We start from the raw sequence: 19644 nt of genomic DNA, 5'->3' as shown, positions 1-19644 counted from the left end.
TTGCTACTGTTTGATGAAAATACCGGCGTTATTGAAGAATGATAGTTGTGGCTCACCTCTAGGCACAGGCTCTAAGTCATACAGTTTTGGCTCTGTGATAACAGTTTGAACCATCCAGTGCTGATTATGCATTCATAAACTCTTCTAGTAGCAACTTTCACAACCATAGTAGGCATACGGCATGTATGTAAAAGCAAACAGCACAGTAAATTGTGTGCCACAGACATTGCATTTCTCATTGACTCATTTATATAGTCTCCTCCTGAAAGTGAAACTCTTACAAATACAGGTACCATGAGGCCAGCAGCAAAAATACTCCAAAAATACTAGTTGTGACACTGAGCCTCTTTAAAGCGAGGTAGCTTTTTACTGCTTAAAGAAGGTTTTTGGGTGCCTCAGTAAATCTTGACCTAATTGTTCCTTTAAAATTCCAACCTTATTTTTTCACAGGCCGGCCTGTGTTTATATGACCTCTGTAGAACAACAAGGTTCAAACATGTGGCGAAGTCAGATGTGAGTTTTGTGGTCCATCTTCTGCACATTGTAATTTCAACAAGGCGGATATCCAGCATCACATTGTTAAGGAGACAAGTGTAAGGTAGTTCCAATTCTCAGTGCTCCGCTCTTCTCTTTCCTAAGCCCTTATCGATTTTCCTACCCATCAGAATTTGGGTAAGAGGTTAGGAAAGATAGGAGGTGTTTTTGGAGCAATGATCAATTCCAGCTGTGCCTGGAAGCTGTCAATCAAAGAGGTCAGACATCTTCCACCAGGATCTATTTGGATGAGTTATCAGAAAATTCGCCAGCTGAGACTTACGAAGGGAGAAACAATCAATGTGTCTTTTTTTATTTCTATTTGTAAAATAAATATGCTTGTCGATTATGTAAAGTTAGCAATTTCATCATGAGTCTGCAGTGACTGATTTGCTTTTAGCCTCAGGTGGCCAGTGGACAAACTGCACTTCAGCGCTGCCTTCATTTTTCTCTATAGAGGTTTCCATGTAGTCACAAGTGTAAACAAACGTAAAAGACAAACCAGCCACTGGAATCTGAGAGCAGCAAGCTGCCACTCTGTCACGTGACTCCGCCAAGTGAGAGCAAGAATGTATGATCTTAACTGATACAAATACATCTGCTATAGTCTTTATTAACCACTAATAAACCCAACTAACATTATAGTATAAACATAAACGTGGTAAATTAAACTGAGAATGTAAAATCCACCATTGATGGCTATTGATGTAGTTGCAACAGAGCTAAATCACACAGGATTTCAGGACTTGTTGGTCGCTACCACATTATTTATTATTCTTTATATGTATTTGTTAACAGGTTAGTTTTGGGGCTATTGCTGTAGTTGAGTTTGAGACTTTGTACTGGCCTGTCGTACTTGTCAGGTGTGACAAAGCAGTGTAATGAACTCACAGGGACACACGCGAGGTGAGAAGTTGAAGGCCGACCACGATGAGTTTCTGGCTCTGACTCAACCATCAACATCCGCTCACCCGCACGTTTTTATGGTGAAGGGCGTAGATATTATGCACAAGGACTGGGTGAGGGAGTGTCAGTAGAAAGATCAAACACTTTGTGGGTAGATGTGTGTATGTGTGTATCTAAGCGCAGGCCTGGCCAGCCGGTGCGAGTCACCGCCAGTAGCCATGTTTTATTCTTTTTCATGTTGCAGACATGCCTGCCACTCACTGTCAGAGTCAACCCACTCAAATAGCTTCAAAGGCTACTGTAAGCTTCACATCCACCATCAGTTGCTTCATTAGGTGAACACACACACACACACACACAAACATGCAGTGCAACAGGGAGATCCAAAGGTTACTCTCTTCGGGTCTTTGGAAGGTCACTGTTTTTCTGGTGTATTGTGTCTGCTGGTTTATGTAAAATGTGTTAGACCTCATAGAGTCAGCTGACTTCTATTAAAATCAAACAGAGCAACATGTCAAGGTAAATAATGGTCTGTAAATAAGAACAGCAGCCAGGTGTTAGGTAGATGAATGTGCATTTAACTCCTTGTTTTAGGTTGAACATGTCAGCAAATCACTGGCTCGTTCAGCAGCAACAATACACAGAACAACTATAACATTTCAAGTGTCTTTAGGATCTCGTCTGCATTTAGCCCTCTCTGTGGTCTCTAATTTATATATAAATGACATTTGTGATGTGTCAGAAATGTTACATTTTGTTTTGTTTGCAGATGATACAAATTTTTATTGTGAAAGAATTGGCTAAAATTATGGTTGTTGAAATGAAAAAAATAAAAAAATGGTTTGATGTAAATGAGTTATCGCTGAATTTGGAAAAAACAAAGTTTATGATATTCGGAAACCGTGTAAAGGAGGAAGAGATAGTATTATCTATAGAGGGAGTGATAATTGAAAGAGTGACAGAATTCAGTTTTCTGGGTGTAATAGTGGACAAGTTACCATGGAAACCTCATACTGAACATGTTAAAAAAAAGATGGCTAAAAGTATTTATATCCTGGGTAATGTTAGATATATATTAGATTACAAGACAATGAGAATATTATATTTTTTATTGTTTCTACCCTATCTGAGCTATTGTGTTGAAGTATGGGGGAATACATACGTGACTAATATGAAACCATTATATTTATTACAGAAGAGAGCGCTTCGAATGATGCATAATGTTAAATATAGAGAACACACTAATAGTTTGTTTATAAAATCGAAATTATTAAAACTAGAAGACATAGTGAAATTACAGACTTTAACTATTATGTTTAGGGCAAAAAATAAAACACTACCTCTTAAGTTACAAAGTTTATTTGTATTGTGTTCAGAAAATGGGGACGGCAGAAGGAAGTTTTATTTTGAGCTCGAACCACACAAAGGCAAATGTGTCCAACAGTCACAGGCATAAGAAACTGGAATTCTCTCAGTGATCATCTTAAGTGTTGTACAAATGTTTCTCAATTTAAAATCTGCTATAAGAATAAAATGATAAACCAATATGAAGAAGTTGAAAAGAATAGAATTTAATTGTAGAAAAATGATCCTTTTAGTTTGATACTTAGTGGTATTGCTCATTGTTGAGTATATTGTTCTGTTTGCTTTGTTTTGTTATGTGCAGAAAATTGTCATAGTGTAATTTTGGTTGCCTACTTGTATTATCACAGATAGGGGGCAGGTATCAATAAGAATTTATTCTTCTTCCTGCTCCTTTTCATGCATGGAAACAGTGTTACTTTAATTGAAAGGAAGGTTGTGTATGGGAATGCATTACTGCTGTACCATGTGTGAAACAAAAAATAAATAAATACTAACTGCAAGGAGAAACATCCTTCTCTCTGGTAGTAAACTACACTACACTGCACTCCACTACAGTTTATATTATTGGACAAATTGTGATATAAAGCTAATCACGTGGAGTCTCAGAATAAAGATGCAGTCTGAAAGTGAGCAGAATAGGTCCCCTTTAAACTTGCATTTCATTAAAAACCTGCCAGCTGTGAATCTCTCACAGTTTCTGCCTTGTTTGCTTCTCTGTCAGATCCTGCGCATCTGTACAAGATACACCCCTGACCAGGACACCATGACCTTTTCAGATGGGCTGACCCTCAACCGGACGCAGATGCACAATGCTGGCTTCGGCCCGCTTACTGACTTGGTGTTCACTTTTGCCAACCAGCTCCTGCCCATTGAGATGGATGACACAGAAACAGGCCTCCTCAGCGCTATCTGTCTCATCTCTGGAGGTGAATAAAGGACAGAGCATCAGGCGTTTAGTGAGAATGGGAACCGTTGGTGTTGATTAGTGTTGGTACCAAAGAATGACGAGAAACTGACAACGTGTACCTCAAAAAATAAGGACACGAGGACACAAATTTTGAGCAGCCCTCATCACATTTCTGTCGGTCCTCAGAGGGATTGTATGGTTACACCTGCTTGTGCTTGCTCAAAAGAAGGAATTACCCACAAATGTTATCTAAGCAATCAGATCTTGGCTGTAGTCACAACTATACTTAGATCGTTTTAGTCAAAAACCACGTGGTGATTGAGTGGATCCAGATGCAGGACTCAAACAGACTAGAACTCAAATCACAGCTTTATTTGCTAAATACAAATACAACTGAGCACATGAAGCGAAGTGAAACATTACAGGCTGCCAGACCAACAGGACCACACATAACATGCTGTTTGCAGCCTGATTGCATCATAGTCTAAAGACATACACTAAGCAGTTTATGGTGAAATGTTGGAGTACGTAAAGAAAATGATTCAGTCCACATTTAAACTCTGCCTGACTCGTATTCGTTCAGCACAGTTAGCCCGTATTGACTCCAGCTGAATGTAGTCTGAAAGTCAGCCACAGGTTTCTTTGAGTAAGGCAGCAACGATCAGACTGTCAAACACATGAAGGAAATTAGAGAGTAATAATGTTTCATTTACTGTATGTCCACCAAAAATCATGCTTCAGTTGTCTTAATCACTCCCACCGGCCATCAGCACTCAGATTTCATCACTGCTGGGTTTTCATTCAGAGCTCTATACGTATATACTCAACCCACAAGGTCTCGCTACATATTACAGGCTCTTGCATAACCCATGAAAGGCACAAGACACCTCTGATCGCATTTGTAATCACATATCTTGACTACAGTTTCCCCAGGTCTAGATCTGAGTGTAAACACTGCCACCTTATGACTGGTTTGTGAAGTACACATTACACCATCAGGTCATCAACATCCGTTCACATTTTTATTTACATACCACGTAATCTCATCTTGTTTTCTCGCTAATGTTTCAGGTAACTGTAAATATTTCAAATGAGTTCCATCACATTACTCAAACACACAGAACCAAACAGCAACAAAATATCAACTAAAATCACTTTTGTTCAAACTAACAAACCTATTATAGAAGGTTAAAGGTTAAAGGTTAAAGATTCCTTGGCTGCACTGCAGGCACAGCGGTATCGTTAACTTACAGTGTCAGTAGAATACTGCACATGTTATACTTTAGTTTTTTCTCTTTAATGAATTTGCAAGAATTGCAACACAGTGAGCAAACAAACAGTTCCACTGTTATTATGGGATTTTGAGGTGGAAATGAATTTAACCTATTTTGAAATAAGGCTGTAACATGACAAGAGGTGGAACAGGTGAAGCTCTCTGAATACTTTCCAGATACACTGTATCAACCAAACAAACAACAACAACAAAATATTATTATTGTTGAGTCAAACAAGTATTTGAACCCTCAAACAGAATACGATTGAGTACTTGGTGAGGCATTTCTTGTAGTTGTTCACCAGGTTTGCACTCATCTCAGGAGCGAGGAGTCGGTGAACTCTAAATCCTTTCTTGGCTGCCACTGGGCAACTTGAAGCTTCAATGACCAACACAGATTTTCTGTAGGACTGAGGTCTACAGACTGGTTGGGCCTCTCTAGACCTGCAAATAATTATTTCCCCCGCTGTATAGTGGAGGTAGGTGCACACATATGGACTACATCATATGCAGACGGTGTAATCTGAAAGACAGGAGACTGCAAGGTGATATGAAGAGTCAGCATCGAACAGTAGTCTGCAGGATAACTTTGGATGTCCGGAAAAGGACGCAAGTGAGAGCAAATGCTGAGTTGTTCTCTTTTATATTAAAGGGTTTTTTAACTTTGCAATTTAAGGTACACTGAGATCATTGCTGCTATTGAAAGACAACACTGAACCCGACTGAACAGCTCTGTTTGCAATGTTTTTCTTCTAAATCAAACCAAACTTCATCACATATAATCGCCTCAGTTTTGTCTATATCATATAAAACCAATATATGAATTTGTCCTAATTGAGCCTCAAGTCTGACGTGTTTTGTGCATCTGTCTGCGTATCAGATCGTCAGGATCTCGAGGAGCCCTCTAAAGTGGACCAGCTGCAGGAGCCACTGCTTGAAGCTCTCAAGATCTATGTGAGAAAGCGTCGGCCAAGTAAACCACACATGTTCCCCAAAACCCTGATGAAGATCACCGACCTGCGCAGTATCAGTGCTAAAGGTAGGGTGGACATTAGCGTACCGTGTGGTGATGATTGAGCTTACAATCAGCAAAGTGATGTTTTTAAAGTGCTGTGTGGTGACAGCTACAGGAAGGCATTATTAGTACCACTGTAGTTAAATAAATATCTGCTATATCCCCAAAGATCATTTATTATTAGCTGAAAATTAGCTGGAAATAAAAGTGGTTTTAAATAAAACATCATGAAAACACTTCAGGACACATAAAACTCTGAAAAGTAAAAAGAATAGAAGATTCCCCATATTACTGCTGCACATGTTTAAGGTTGAGCTGCTTTACTTTCATATAAATGTATTTGAATATGAAGTATTTGCTGAATAATGCATATGCTGTTTCATGTCCAGCCTACATCTTATGTATATTAAAATATAATAATAATAAAACAAATTCAACCTAATTAAAAGGCTTGAGCCGAAATGGTTAACGGTCCAAAGGTAGGTTATTAACTGATTGCTCACTCTCCATCTCTTCATCACTAAGGTGGTTCAGGCTTTGTTGTTGTTTTGGAGACAATGATGATTAAAGCTGGGTTGAGGTGCTGTTACACGACACAGCTTTGATAGTAGCTCTTTGGAAAGTTTTGAAATCCTTTGGTGGAAAGATATAAAGATATATACAGCTTACAGTAGGGGAAATAATTATTTGATCTCATGCTGATTTTTCTAAAAGACTGAGGTCTGGACACTGGGTAGGCCTCTCCACACCTCCAAATAATTATTTCTCCCACTGTGCAAGAGTGGAGGAATGTGCACACATGTGAAGCATCGGCTAGTCGTCTCCAGGATCACGTTGGACGTCGAAGAGGAAGCAGAGGATTGTCTAATATTGTGATGTCTTTATCTTTCAGTATAAACTGCACTGAGATGAGCTTTTGTGAATTGCTGCCATTTAAAAATAAAATTGAACTGAATTAAACATAATGATGAAATGCTGCAAATAACTATATTTTAGGAAATTGTAAACATGTTTGTGAACATCTTTTTATTTTGCATATACACGACAAAAATAACAGATTTCTTCTATATTGGCTTTTCTTCCTGTTAAATCCAGGATCTAATTTAAAATCCTCCTCAACAATCTGGCCCCATCTTATGATGCTCGTAGTACCATAGCGTCCCAATAGAGCACTTTATTCTCTTCTGCTGGCTTACTTGTAGACTATAGGGTCTCTGCTGACCCATGACTGCACTCCATCATACAGCTCCAACCTCTTCATCAAGTTTGCGGACGACACAACGGTGGTGGGTCTCATTAGCAACAGGGATGAGACCGACTACAGAAGTGAGGTGAGACGCCTGGCCACGTGGTGTGCTGACAACAATCTCTCTCTGAATGTGGAGAAGACGAAGGAGATTGTTGTGGACTTCAGGAGAATGCACACCCAACATGCTCCTCTGACCATTGACGGAGCGTCTGTGGAGAGAGTGAGCAGCACCAAGTTCTTGGGTGTGCACATCACAGAGGATCTCTCCTGGACGTACAACACCACAGCACTGGCCAAGAAATCACAGCAGCGTCTCTTCTTTCTCCGCAAACTAAGAAGAGCAGGAGCTCCAGCCCCCATCATGTACACTTTCTACAGAGGCACCATCGAGAGCATCCTGTCGAGCTGCATCACTGTGTGGTTTGGAGCCTGCAATGCGTCCTGTCATAGAACCCTCCAACGCATAGTGAGAGCTGCAGAGAGGATCATTGGTGTCTCTCTCCCCTCCCTCCAGGACATTTACAGCACCCGTCTCACTAAAAAAGCCCTTTGCATAGCGGCTGATCCCACGCACCCAATGCAAAGCTTCTTCAAGCTGCTGCCGTCGGGGAGGAGACTGCGGAGTCTCCAGGCCAGGACCAGCAGGCTGAAGGACAGCTTCATCCATCAGGCTGTCAGGAAGCTTAACTCCCTCCCGATTCTGCCCCCTCTCCCCTCTCTCCTCCATGGTCTCACTGAACTCTGTCACACACACACACTCTCTGACTCACTCACTGGCCTGCACCAGTTACCAGTCACTTTGTGGAGCATTGGACTGCCATTACCTCATAAGACTTTGTTGTTACACTTTCTCTTACCGTACATTACCAAATCTCCATTTGCACTATTTGCCTATTTGCACTACTCTGCCTGGTTTACACTCAATGTCACTTACCCATTATATTGTATATTATATAGCTTTCTTGTTATATGTAAAATTGTATTTATTTAAATTTTTACTTTTTAATTATTTTACTTGCATTTTTAATCACTTTTATATTTAAATATATTTAAATGTTCATTTGCTATTTATCTAGGGATTGAGAGTAACGCAATTTCTATTCTCTGTATGTCCTGTACATGTGGCAGAATCGACAAATAAAGTTGACTTGACTTTTGATCCTTCAGCTATCAGGCCCCTCTTCTGTGGAACAGCTCCCAGTTTGGATTCAGGAGACAGACACTATCTCTATTTTTAAGATTTAAAACTTTCTTTTGTGCTAAAGCATGTAGTTAGGGCTGATCAGGTGACCACGAGTCCTCCCTTAGTTATGCTGCAGTATGCTTATGCTGCTAGTGGCCTGCCATGATGCACTGAGTACTTCTTCACTCACCCTTTTTACTCACTATGTGTTTTTTTGTTATTTCTCCCTCCCCTCACTCCCAAATAGTCACGACAGATAGCTGCTCTGCTTCTGCTCAGGTTTTATTTTGGCCAAAGGGGAGTTTTTCCTTCCCACTGTTGCCAAGTGCTTGCTCAAAGGAATCATTTATTGGGGGTTTCTCTCTACTATTGTTGTGTCTTTATTGTACAATATAAAGTGCCTTGAGGCAACTGCTGTTGTCATTTGGCGCTGAATAAATAAAATAAAACTGAACAGGACTAAATTGAAACAGCTAACCATCCAATTTTATATCTTCAAGCTTTTTCAAGCATATATACAAAACAGAGCACACACACAGGAAGGAAAATACTATCTTCTACTACAACAGGTGCTCAAAAAGCAGTGGGAAGAAGTAACACTTATGCACTCCCACCCCTCCACATGCTTCACAGAACTGTGCACCTACCCTTGTCTGCCAGAAGGATGATGATGTTGTTTTATTACTAAGTGATGTCAGTGCCTTCGTTCATCCAACAGATGCCCCCCGCACCTGTTGGATGCTGGGGGCTTTGCATTACTGCAACAGGCTGAAAATTTCACCCGTAGTTGCTCTGTTTCCACGTCTGCAATGTTCCATCCATCCACCCATCCACCACCTCCTCCAGCTTATCTGGGGGAACACCAAGGCGTTCCCAGGCCAGCCGAGAGATATAATCTCTCCAGCGTGTCCTGGGTCTGCCCCGGGGCCTCCTCCCGGTGGGACATGCCCGGAACACCTCACGCAGGAGGCGCCCAGGAGGCATCCTTGTCAGATGCCCGAACCACCTCAGCTGGCTCCTTTCGATGTGGAGGAGCAGCGGCTCTACTCTGAGCCCCTCCCGGATGGCTGAACTTCTCACCCTTAGGAGGAAGCTCATTTCCGCCGCTTGTATTCGCGATCTCGTTCTTTCGCTCACTACCCACAGCTCAGCACAGCATTGGTGAGGGTAGGGACGTAGATCGACTGTTAAATTGAGAGCTTCGCTTTTACACTCAGCTCTCTCTTCACCACGACAGACAGACAGTGATCGGGCGTACAGCATCCGATCACTGCAGCCGAAGCAAGTCTCTGTTGGATCTGCTCCTCTTTAGATTTTAGCACATCGATGGTAAAATTTGTTTGTTTCACTCATTCATTGAGCAGCTGGTGCTGTGCCTCCTGGAGGATTTTAGTTGTAACAGCAAGGGCCAAACTGTCTTGAGCTATCAGAGTGCGTGCATGGCAGAAGAATCCACAGCCGCTTCCAGGACAGCGGCGACATGTGGCGCATATGGCAGGGCATCCAGGCCATCACCAACTACAGGAAGACAACACCTGCCTGTGATGGTGACGCCTCCCTACCAGATGCGTTGAACAACTTCTATGCACGCTTTGACCCTCAGAATGATGTGTTGGTAAGGAAGTCCACCCCCCTCACAAAAACCAGGTTCTGTGTCTGACCTCTGCTGATGTGAGGAAAAATCTTCGCAGAGTTAACCCACGGAAAGTTGCTGGTCCAGATAACATCCCTGGGAGAGTGCTCAGAGAATGTGCAGACCAGCTGACAGCTGTCCTCACAGACATCTTCTGTTGTCCCAACGTGCCTCAAGGCCACCACCATCGTTCCCGTGCCAAAGTCCCCAGTGTCCTGCTTCAATGACTACCTGCCCCGTTACACTCACGCCCATCATAATGAAGTCAAGACGCTCATCATGAGGCACATTAAGACCCTGCTGCCATCCACACTGGACCCACTGCAGTTCGCTTATCGGCCCAACCGATCAACTGACGACACCATCGCCACCACCTTACTTCTCGCCCTCACCCACCTGGACAATAAGGACACGTTTGTATGAATGCCATTCATAGACTTCAGTTCAGCATTCAACACAATCATTCCTCAGCACCTGATTGGAAAACTGAGCCTATTGAGCCTGAACACCTCCCTCTGCAACTGGATCCTGGACTTTCTGACGGAGAGACCTCAGACAGTCTGAATCGGCAACAGCATCTCCAACCACACTGAGCACTGGAGCCTCTCAAGGCTGTGTGCTCAGCCCACTGCTGTTCACTGTGCTGACTCACGACTGTGCAGCAATGCACAGTTTGATCCACATCATCAAGTTCGCCAATGACACGACTGTGTTGGGTCTCAACAGCAAGAACGACGAGTCAGCATACGGAGAGGACGCACAACAGACTGGTGTAGAGTCAACAACCTGTCTCTGAACGTGGACAAAACAAAAGACAGGATTGTTGACTTCATGAGAGCACGGAGAGATCACTGTCCACTTAACATCAATGGATCCTCTGTGGAGGTCGTCAAGTGCACCAAATTCCTTGGTGTCCACCTGGCAAAGAACCTCTCCTGGTCCCTCAAAACCAGCTCCATAACTAAGAAGGCCCAACAGCATCTCTACTTCCTGAGGAAGCTGAGAAAAGCCCATCTCCCACCATCCATTCTTACCACCTTCTACAGAGGGACTATTGAGAGCATCCCGAGCAGCTGCATCACTGTCTGGTATGGTAACTGCACCGTATTGGATTGCAATACCCTACAAGCCACCAGCGTTGTACACACACCCCTCAAACACACTCTTCACCCTGCTGCCTTCTGGAAAGAACTACCGGAGCATCCGGGCCCTCAATGCCAGACTGTGGAAGAGTTTCTTCCCCCAGGCCATCAGACTCCTGAACACTCAGTGACTGGACTGACACACTCATACCTTCATACACGTCACTACCAAGCACTTACCTGCAGTATCTCATACACACACACACACACACCTTCAGACACCAAGTTACTTTATGCACAATACTCAGTATTTTGCACATTTCCATTGCTTGTGTCTGTATCATTCTGTTCTGTTTAGTGTTGCACTGTCTTGTCTTGTTTTCTTGCAATTTTTGAACTTCACACTCTACGTAGTCTTGTGTTTGTCCGTTATATGTCATATGTAGCACCAGGGTCTCGGAGGAACGTTGTTTCTTTTCACTCTGTGCTGTACTACTGCACATCCCTGAAATGACAATAAAGCCACTCTTTTTTTGGCCATCACAAGGGATTTTTGACTCATGCTAAAAAAGAAAAATGTTCACAAACAACCAAATTATCCATTCATCCAGTGCATCTTCAAGGTTTTTAATAGATATGTTTAGGCCTTTAAAAGGAAAAGACAAAAAGCCAGTATTGACCCCTCAGTGAGGTGAAGTAGTCCTACAGCACGTTTCCACCGCTGTGCTTGACTGTGGGGATGGTGTTCTTTGTGTATTTGTACAGCGGGTCAAGTTGATGGCAGAGAGCTTGACTTTGGTTTCATCTGACCGGAAGCCTTCTCTGAATCATTTAGATGTTCACTGTGTCCAGTGTTGGGGAGTAACAGAGTACATGTACCGGCGTTACGTATTTAAAATACAAAATATGAGTAACTGTATTCCGTTACAGTTACTGTATGTCCAACAGCAGCCTTTCAACGCCTCTCTCTGTCTCTCGCTAGCAAAGTTGACCCAGACAACAAAGTAAAACTAGTTTTCGGCTACGAGCCCGACACGAACCCGACGTATTAGCCAGAGGTCCCTTTACTACGGTTCGGAGCCGCTGACCTGTTTTATATACGCGCTGAATAGTTTTCTATACGAGATCACTGCAAAAAGTGCAGCCTTACCTAATGTCCACCTACTGTTACTCATTTATATTAAGATTTAAACATCTAGCTGGTGTTGGTGTGGAGAGTAACCTTCAGTAATAAATCACACAGCAATAGCACATTCATGTAGTTGTAAAAAGCATGATAATATATTAAGTAATCCAAAGTATTCAAAATACGTTACAAAATACATCAGGTGTTGTTGGTGACTGTGGTTCCAACTGCCTTCAGATCATTAACAAGCTCCAACTGTGTAGTTTTGGGCTAGTCCACCACCTTTCGCCCCATGAAGTGAGATCCTGCATGGAGCTCCAGACCAACAGCATTTTGTATTTCTGCTATTTCTATTTTAATCAGGAATTGTGGGAATGGGACACTTAATACTGACATTTTTAATGTGTTGAGCTTCTGAAGTGCTGATATTTCGAAACACTGTGTCACGTGACCATGGCTAAGTAAGGTTTAGTGCACAAGCATTTACAGTTAACACTCACCTTTTCACTGAGCTTAGTGATTGTTTAGTAGCCCATTCCAACTTTGTGCAGGTTTCCTTGTCCCTGATTGATTGATTGATTGATTGATTGATTGATTGATTGATTGATTGATTGATTGATTGATTGATTGATTGATTGATTGATTGATTGATTGATTGATGCCATAAGATTGGGGCATCAATCAGTCTTGGTTTCAATGGGATTATTTATTTATCAGTCAATTACATGCAAGTCAATTTATAACTTTTATGCAGCGTGACCCAGATGGGATCTGCGGGTCTTACCTGGGGTCTACTTCCTGTAGGACATGCCTGGCTAGTAGAGGCCAGGAGGCAACCACCTCAGCTGGCTCCTTTCTATGTGGAGGCTCAGCAGCTATACTCTGAACCCCCCACACGACTGAACTCCTCACACTATTAATAAGGGAGAGCCCATCCACCCATTGGAGAAAGCTAATTTCAGCTGCTTATATCAGCGATCTCATTCTTTCACCTTTAGAGAACGATAGCAGTGTTAACATGATGTTCAGGCCTGGATTAATAGATTTATGGCGTTTCCTAACATAGATGCTCTATCTGGTAGCAAATGGCTGCATAACATTTATGAAACAACAATCTACCAGCATCGGCATCAGTTACAATGTAAAACCATCAGATTAAACGACTCGTACATAACAGCAACAATCAGTCGACTACTTGTGCACATCCCTACTGCTAGTATTTTAGGTATTATATGGTTGATATTGAGAAAAGGACTATAGATGTTAAGGATTTATATTCCAGTTTCAAAACTGTTTTTCTCCTACCGTGGTCTTGCAGGAGCAGAGCGAGTCATCTCTCTAAAAATGGAGATCCCAGGTTCCATGCCACCGCTAATCCAGGAGATGCTGGAGAACTCAGAGGGCCAAGATAGCCAGAGCAGCAGCAGTACTTCAGCTGAGGTGGGGCCCAGACTCAACAGCAAGGGAAGTCGCAGCAAGGATGCTGCTACTGTGGAATCCCCTAATTCCTCAGACAACGAGGAGGGTGCTGCCACACCACCCAGAATCGAGCCCTAGGAGGCACCCCGGGAAACTCTCTGGCATTACTTTGCTCAAAAACATGGGCAAGATGTACATCCCTTAAAATCTACCTAACCTGACTCCTAAGCTTGATATTCCATTTTCCGTCCATTTTGTCCCTATTTTTCTCTCCAATTTCCCCAAAATTCTTTCATTGAAAAGAATATAACACAGAGGTCTCAAAGGATCCCTGCTTTGTGTACATTTCTGAATCGAGCTCTTATTTGACATGCCTCTGGGACTGTGACAGGAAGGGCATCGCTCTCACAAACCAGCAGAGATAATACTCCTCAGGTCTCCTGTGTAAATTCGTATCTGCATGACGGGAGTTTGATAAGTGTTTTCTCTGGTTCGCTCGGTCTTTCTCTGTCATCTGTTTTCTTCTCTTGTATCGTTGTCACATATGCATTGTACATATCATTGAATGGTTAGGTCTCTGTTTCTAAGATGAATTTTGTGGTGCTTTATTCATTGTCTCTGAGGTGACACATCGAGGATTAAAGCGGGGCTCATTTTAAGTCCTTCAAAAGGTTATCTAGAAGGTTACAGCATATAGACATCATGGAAGTCTAATATTTTATATTTCTTATTATATTTAAAACGTTTTATCTTTTATAACCGTTTTGGGTTCACATTTCTCCGTGAATAAGTGTACATCCAGACGTCAAGTTTGTTCGTTTGTTTCCTCGAAGGAGGAAAGCACAAGAGCAGAAGCCTGGAGATACACGCTGATCAGATCGGTCATGTCTCTTCTGCTTCAACCTTCCAGGTAAACTGCTGAGACCTAATGTAGAAGGTTAGATTGAGAATGCACCAGTCTATGAAATCAACTCATTTTGTGGCTCTTGTCAGAACTGATTAGGGAAATTAGGCTGATGACAGATACCAGAGGTTTGATCACATAAGATCCTTTTCCCTGTTACAGTATACTTCAGGTTTACCAAGATTCTCTTTTATTGTTTGCACTTTGGAACTGGGAGAGAATAACTGGAAAACGTGGAAAAAGATTCCATGTGTTCTCGCCATCTGTTTCCACAGTGTCAGATTAGCCTTCTGTGTAGAACAGAGAGGTAGTTCCTGGCTTTAACTGAGTCTATGGCTGCAGTTCCACCTCAGATACTTCAACAAGATACCAGGAACATTTGAAGAAAGTCAGTCCGGGCAGAATCTATCACAGATTATTTTATTTTGGTGTTAACTTGTACTCACTGATGAAATCTGAGAATACAAAGAATTACTGTCATTAAGTTATGCTTTAAATAACTAGCTTTGTTGCTAACTTTATTTGGAGCTAAAGCTGAAAGTTAGCACAGTCGAAATGTTGGCAGTGACCTTTCATTGCATAGGAAAGCTACACAAACTACTTGCTTAACTGGACTTTAGTTGTGGATGATAATGTTACTTCTAATTTTAATGTAATTCCTGCGTCTGACCACTTATTTTAAGTCAGGTGTTAGCAGGTAACTTGGTGATTGAAATAGGATAGAATACCTACTTTATTGTCATAAAATAAGCTAATAAGAACCACAGTGCAAAACAAGCTAATAAGACTTCCAATGTCTCTTGCCAGTCCCTGTTTTCCCCGTCAGCAAGCTGTGCTAACATTTGTGCTTAACCCTCCTGTTTGATTCCAGCCTACATTAGCTTAGCAGCGATGAATGATTGAATGTCAGCCTAATCAGTGACTCCAGTGCTAGCAACATGCACTGCCAAGTGTGCGTGCATCTATTATGGCCTTATGAGAAGAGCTCCATAACCTCTTTTTCTGTCCCTTGCTTGAATCAGTGACACACGGGGGTAATGCTATACACACGACAACTGTACACTAATGTAAAAAGCACACAGTGGGGTGTGTTGTGGAAAGACCCCAAACACTGACCGAGCTCTTTACATTGATAGACTTTCATCCCTCTTAAGTCAGCAGAGTAAAGACAATTGATCCAATATTAATCTCACTGACTGTGAACATAAACATGGTGAAGCTTTGATGAGTAGCTGTAACTATATAACTAAACAAAACGACGACTAAATGGCCTGTATTTGTATTTGTATAGTGCTTTACTAGTCCCTAAGGACACCAAAGTGCTTCACACATTCACACACTGGTGATGAAGCTACATTGTAGCCACAGCCACCCTGGGGCGCACTGACAGAGGCGAGGCTGCCGGACACTGGCGCCACCGGGCCCTCTGACCACCACCAGTAGGCAACGGGTGTCTTGCCCAAGGACACAACGACCGAGACTGTCGGAGCCGGGGCTCGAACCGGCAACCTTCCGATTACAAGGAAAACTCCCAACTCTTGAGCCACGATCGCCCCACAAACACAAACACAGCACAATGTTCAACTTTAAAACAATTAAGTACAAAAAGTATATAACAATTTTTTAAAGAAAAAGATGTGTTTCTTCATTTCAAAGAGGATGCAGTAAAGATGGAAAGACTTTTTTGTTTTAGTTTCAGCAGTAAATACAGTTTACAGGCAGAGTTTTGTGCTAGCAGGCAAAATTCATGCAGAAAATCAAGTTTCAGGTTTGATTTAAACAACTCTGCATTGATCATTTTGAAACCAGATTTTACATCTAGACTGTAATTAAATATTATTATTATTATTAATAATAAATTATTTCAAGTCAAACAGGTTTAAATAAAGCTTTAAGTTTGCATTGAGCTGAGCAGTTAATTTGTCACATTCTGAATAAAAGCACGCAGAGCTTCACAGTTCTTGCTTTGACACGCGACATGAAGTTTTTCCTGATCAGCGCACAGACGCTGCACACGCTGCATCTTATCTAACATGGGTTCGATAACGTGGAACCTTTGGGGCTAACTTTTCAGTTTGGGGCAATAGCAGTTTCTGCTTTCTTGTTGATAGCAAAGTGAGAGCAGCAATACCATCCTTGTGTCTTTTCGTTAATGAAACTAGAGCCTTAAGTACAATAACTGAGTTTACCATGAAGACAGAAGTGTGTCTTACAACAAACCTCATTCATTATAACATTAAATTTGCCTTCTTTAGACAGACTGAATCTTGAGAGACACCAGTTAGTTCATTATAGCCGGGCTCCTTTCACACAGCATGGACTAAGTGCCGCCTGTTTCAGTTGGAAACATTATTCGAGCAACAAGTGTAAGAATTCTATAAAAAGTATAACAGTCATAACAAATAAGACGTTAAAATGATTACACTGTGAAAATGATGGTAAATGTGTTCAGTACAGGTTACTCAGTCTGTTCAAGTCTCATACGATTCTGCAGTCCGGTGAAGAAGACCTGCAGTCACATGATTTGTCAGACGATATGTGGACAGCTCTCTGTGATCTGTTTTCTATTACATTGAGACAAAAATGAAAATAATACTTCTTCATTTTCTGTATTACCAACTGAATTCTTGATTCCTTTGGTAAAGTGACTCAAAGGTATGAAAGTGTAGCACAGCAGGTTACACTGTGAAAGTGTGTGACAGCTATGCTGGTCCACAGAGCAACATTTATCTTGTATTCATAATCAATACTGTCAGATTGTAACATTCTTGTGTTTGGAGGTGCAAACTTTGGTAGTTCGTGTCCCTGCTGTCAGCACGCCAACTCATTCCAGGTGCAGTTTGAAGCATGAATCCTTTTTCATGTCACTGCATCCTGTGAAATTACATTTCAAATGCATAGCACATGAAACATGCTTAAAATGGTGTGTGCGTGTGTGTGTGTGTGTGTGATGACAGATTACTACGCGAGCAAACACAAAACAAAGTCCCCAAAAAACACTCACACAAGGCTAAAGTGATGTCCACTGTGGGCGAGTACAGCTGTTGCATGCGTTGTCATTGCTCTTATTGAAGCGTCAGCTGACAATGACATTTAAAAAGATCGACTCAACATCAGCTGTCATGTGTTTTTGGTACTGCACAACAAAAGGACTCAAAATCACTCCCTATTGTACATTTTACACTCCCACAGTTTATTGAAGGCTCACATCAGATTAAAATAATGAATTCTCAGTGGACTGATTTGGATTAGGTGAACTGTGACGCCACACTCTCGCTCAGCATACATGGATGACATTTGTCCCAAAAAAAGGCTCCAAAGTTCAGAACAGGTTTCCACGTGTGGAACATGTGGCAGCACATCTGGAACTCTTAATGTGTGACTTTGATCGGAAACAGAAAAAGCAGCACTTAAGGGGACAGGTTCTAAAAATCTAGATTCTATCACTGCAAATACATATCATACCTGAGCTGTTTAACTTTTTGTTTGTGTGCTTGGATGTGAGTGACGTGTTGGCGTCTGACAGAAGAATGATGTGCAGTATTAGGGAATTTTATCTTAATGTAACATAGGACTTGTTCTCCTGTGGTTCTCTCTCTGACGTGCTCTCCTGGTGAGAGACTTTTTTTATTTTGACATGAAAAGTCCTCACAGCTGAAGAATGTCCACATCCTGTCCCGAAGCATCGACGAGCCCTCGGGCTCCTGGATGCAGCAGGGACTGTTCTCTGTTCCTTTTAGGAAAGAACCTCACCGTGCTGAATTACTTATTAGTCTCCACTGAATGTCGTACCGATGTAACTGTACTCTACTATCTAGCTCACTGCAGAGATGTTATATAAATGCTGTGTGCTTTGCATTCCAGTCGGCAGCTCTGTGGAAACGACGCTCTGTGTTTGTGCTTGGAAATGTAAACTCCCACTGAGACAGGAGGAAAATGCAACACGCGTGTCATTTAGGACAAATGGGACAAATGCCAACCGAGTCACCTCAACTCTCGATGTTTGATGTCTGTTTGTGTTCATGTCAAACAGCAGAGCTCCATCTGCCATTCCTCAGCCAGGGAGCCAGCTAGCTGTCATCAATCAATCGAATCAATCATCTGACAGCTACTTGGTTCACAGGTGAGGTACGAACTTGAGTTCGACTGATATGGGAAGACTAATCAGCACTGGCCAGTATTCTGTACCAACAATCAGTTCAAGTTCAAACGGACCTTTACAGACACTCAACGATGATCTGTCCCCTGCTAGGAAGTTAACCCTGTACATACTCCAGGTCACCGTGACGTAGTGAGGCTTAGGGGCGGGATCTCTCTCTCTGTGCTTAATTTCATCTAATTTATTTATTTTAACTTATTGTTTTTTGTTTCCTCTTTGACTTTATTTGGAAGATAGGTTTCTGAAAATGTACTTGGTTTGCATGAGGTTAGAATACAATCCAACCTGTACACTGACCATGAGAGGGCCACTGGTGATCTGATAGATCACGATTGGTTAGTCACGAGGAGCTGATTTACAGATGTACAGAGTACATTTACAGATTTACTTTCTTGTTGTGAATAAAACCAAGACAGGAGTCTAAAAACTCCACGAGTGCCCGAGTATCAGTCTAACCCAAGATGAAGCTAATCAGGAGCCAGAAATCATGACTGTGAACTTCACCGTCAGCCATATAACAGTAGGTCTGTCGTGTTTGTCTGCCAGGAACCCCTCCAGGACAGACGAGTTCACCACCTTTTCCATCAGACAATAGACGATATGCAGTCTTGTATATTTGTGTTAATATGAGACGATATGCTCACAGTTTACTGTGGGATGTGTTGTACATTTATCCAGCCTGTGCTGCAGGCTGAAGGCGACCATGGAAAGTTTTGAGATTTAAGCTTTGATTGGTTTCCATTTCCCATCATAAATATTGTCTTTGTACATTAACATATACTTTTTATGTTCATATACTGTTTAACTTTACCATGAACTGTCCTGGCAAAGTAATAAAATATATTTATTTTAAACACTGGTGTGTGCAGATGCTTGAAGGACGAAGATG

General features: G+C 41.9%; 1 protein-coding gene across 2 annotated transcripts in view; it reads left to right on the top strand.

Moving 5' to 3' along the window:
- Positions 1-19574, top strand: part of LOC101467506 (retinoic acid receptor beta) — a 278325-nt gene extending 258751 nt beyond the window's left edge. For both annotated transcript variants that reach the window (XM_012921767.2, XM_004561009.2), the window contains 3 exons: positions 3527-3731; positions 5866-6024; positions 13592-19574. In XM_012921767.2, coding sequence (XP_012777221.2) covers positions 3527-3731; positions 5866-6024; positions 13592-13830 — 603 coding nt within the window. In that variant the 3' untranslated portion in view covers positions 13831-19574. The remainder of the gene's footprint in view (positions 1-3526; positions 3732-5865; positions 6025-13591) is intronic.
- The last annotated feature ends 70 nt before the right edge of the window (positions 19575-19644 follow it).

Source organism: Maylandia zebra, linkage group LG22 (assembly GCF_041146795.1).
Source record: "Maylandia zebra isolate NMK-2024a linkage group LG22, Mzebra_GT3a, whole genome shotgun sequence".
In the NCBI taxonomy this organism is placed as follows: Eukaryota; Metazoa; Chordata; class Actinopteri; order Cichliformes; family Cichlidae; genus Maylandia; species Maylandia zebra.
Note: the sequence above shows the minus strand (reverse complement) of the source record. Positions and strands in the feature narration are given on the sequence as shown.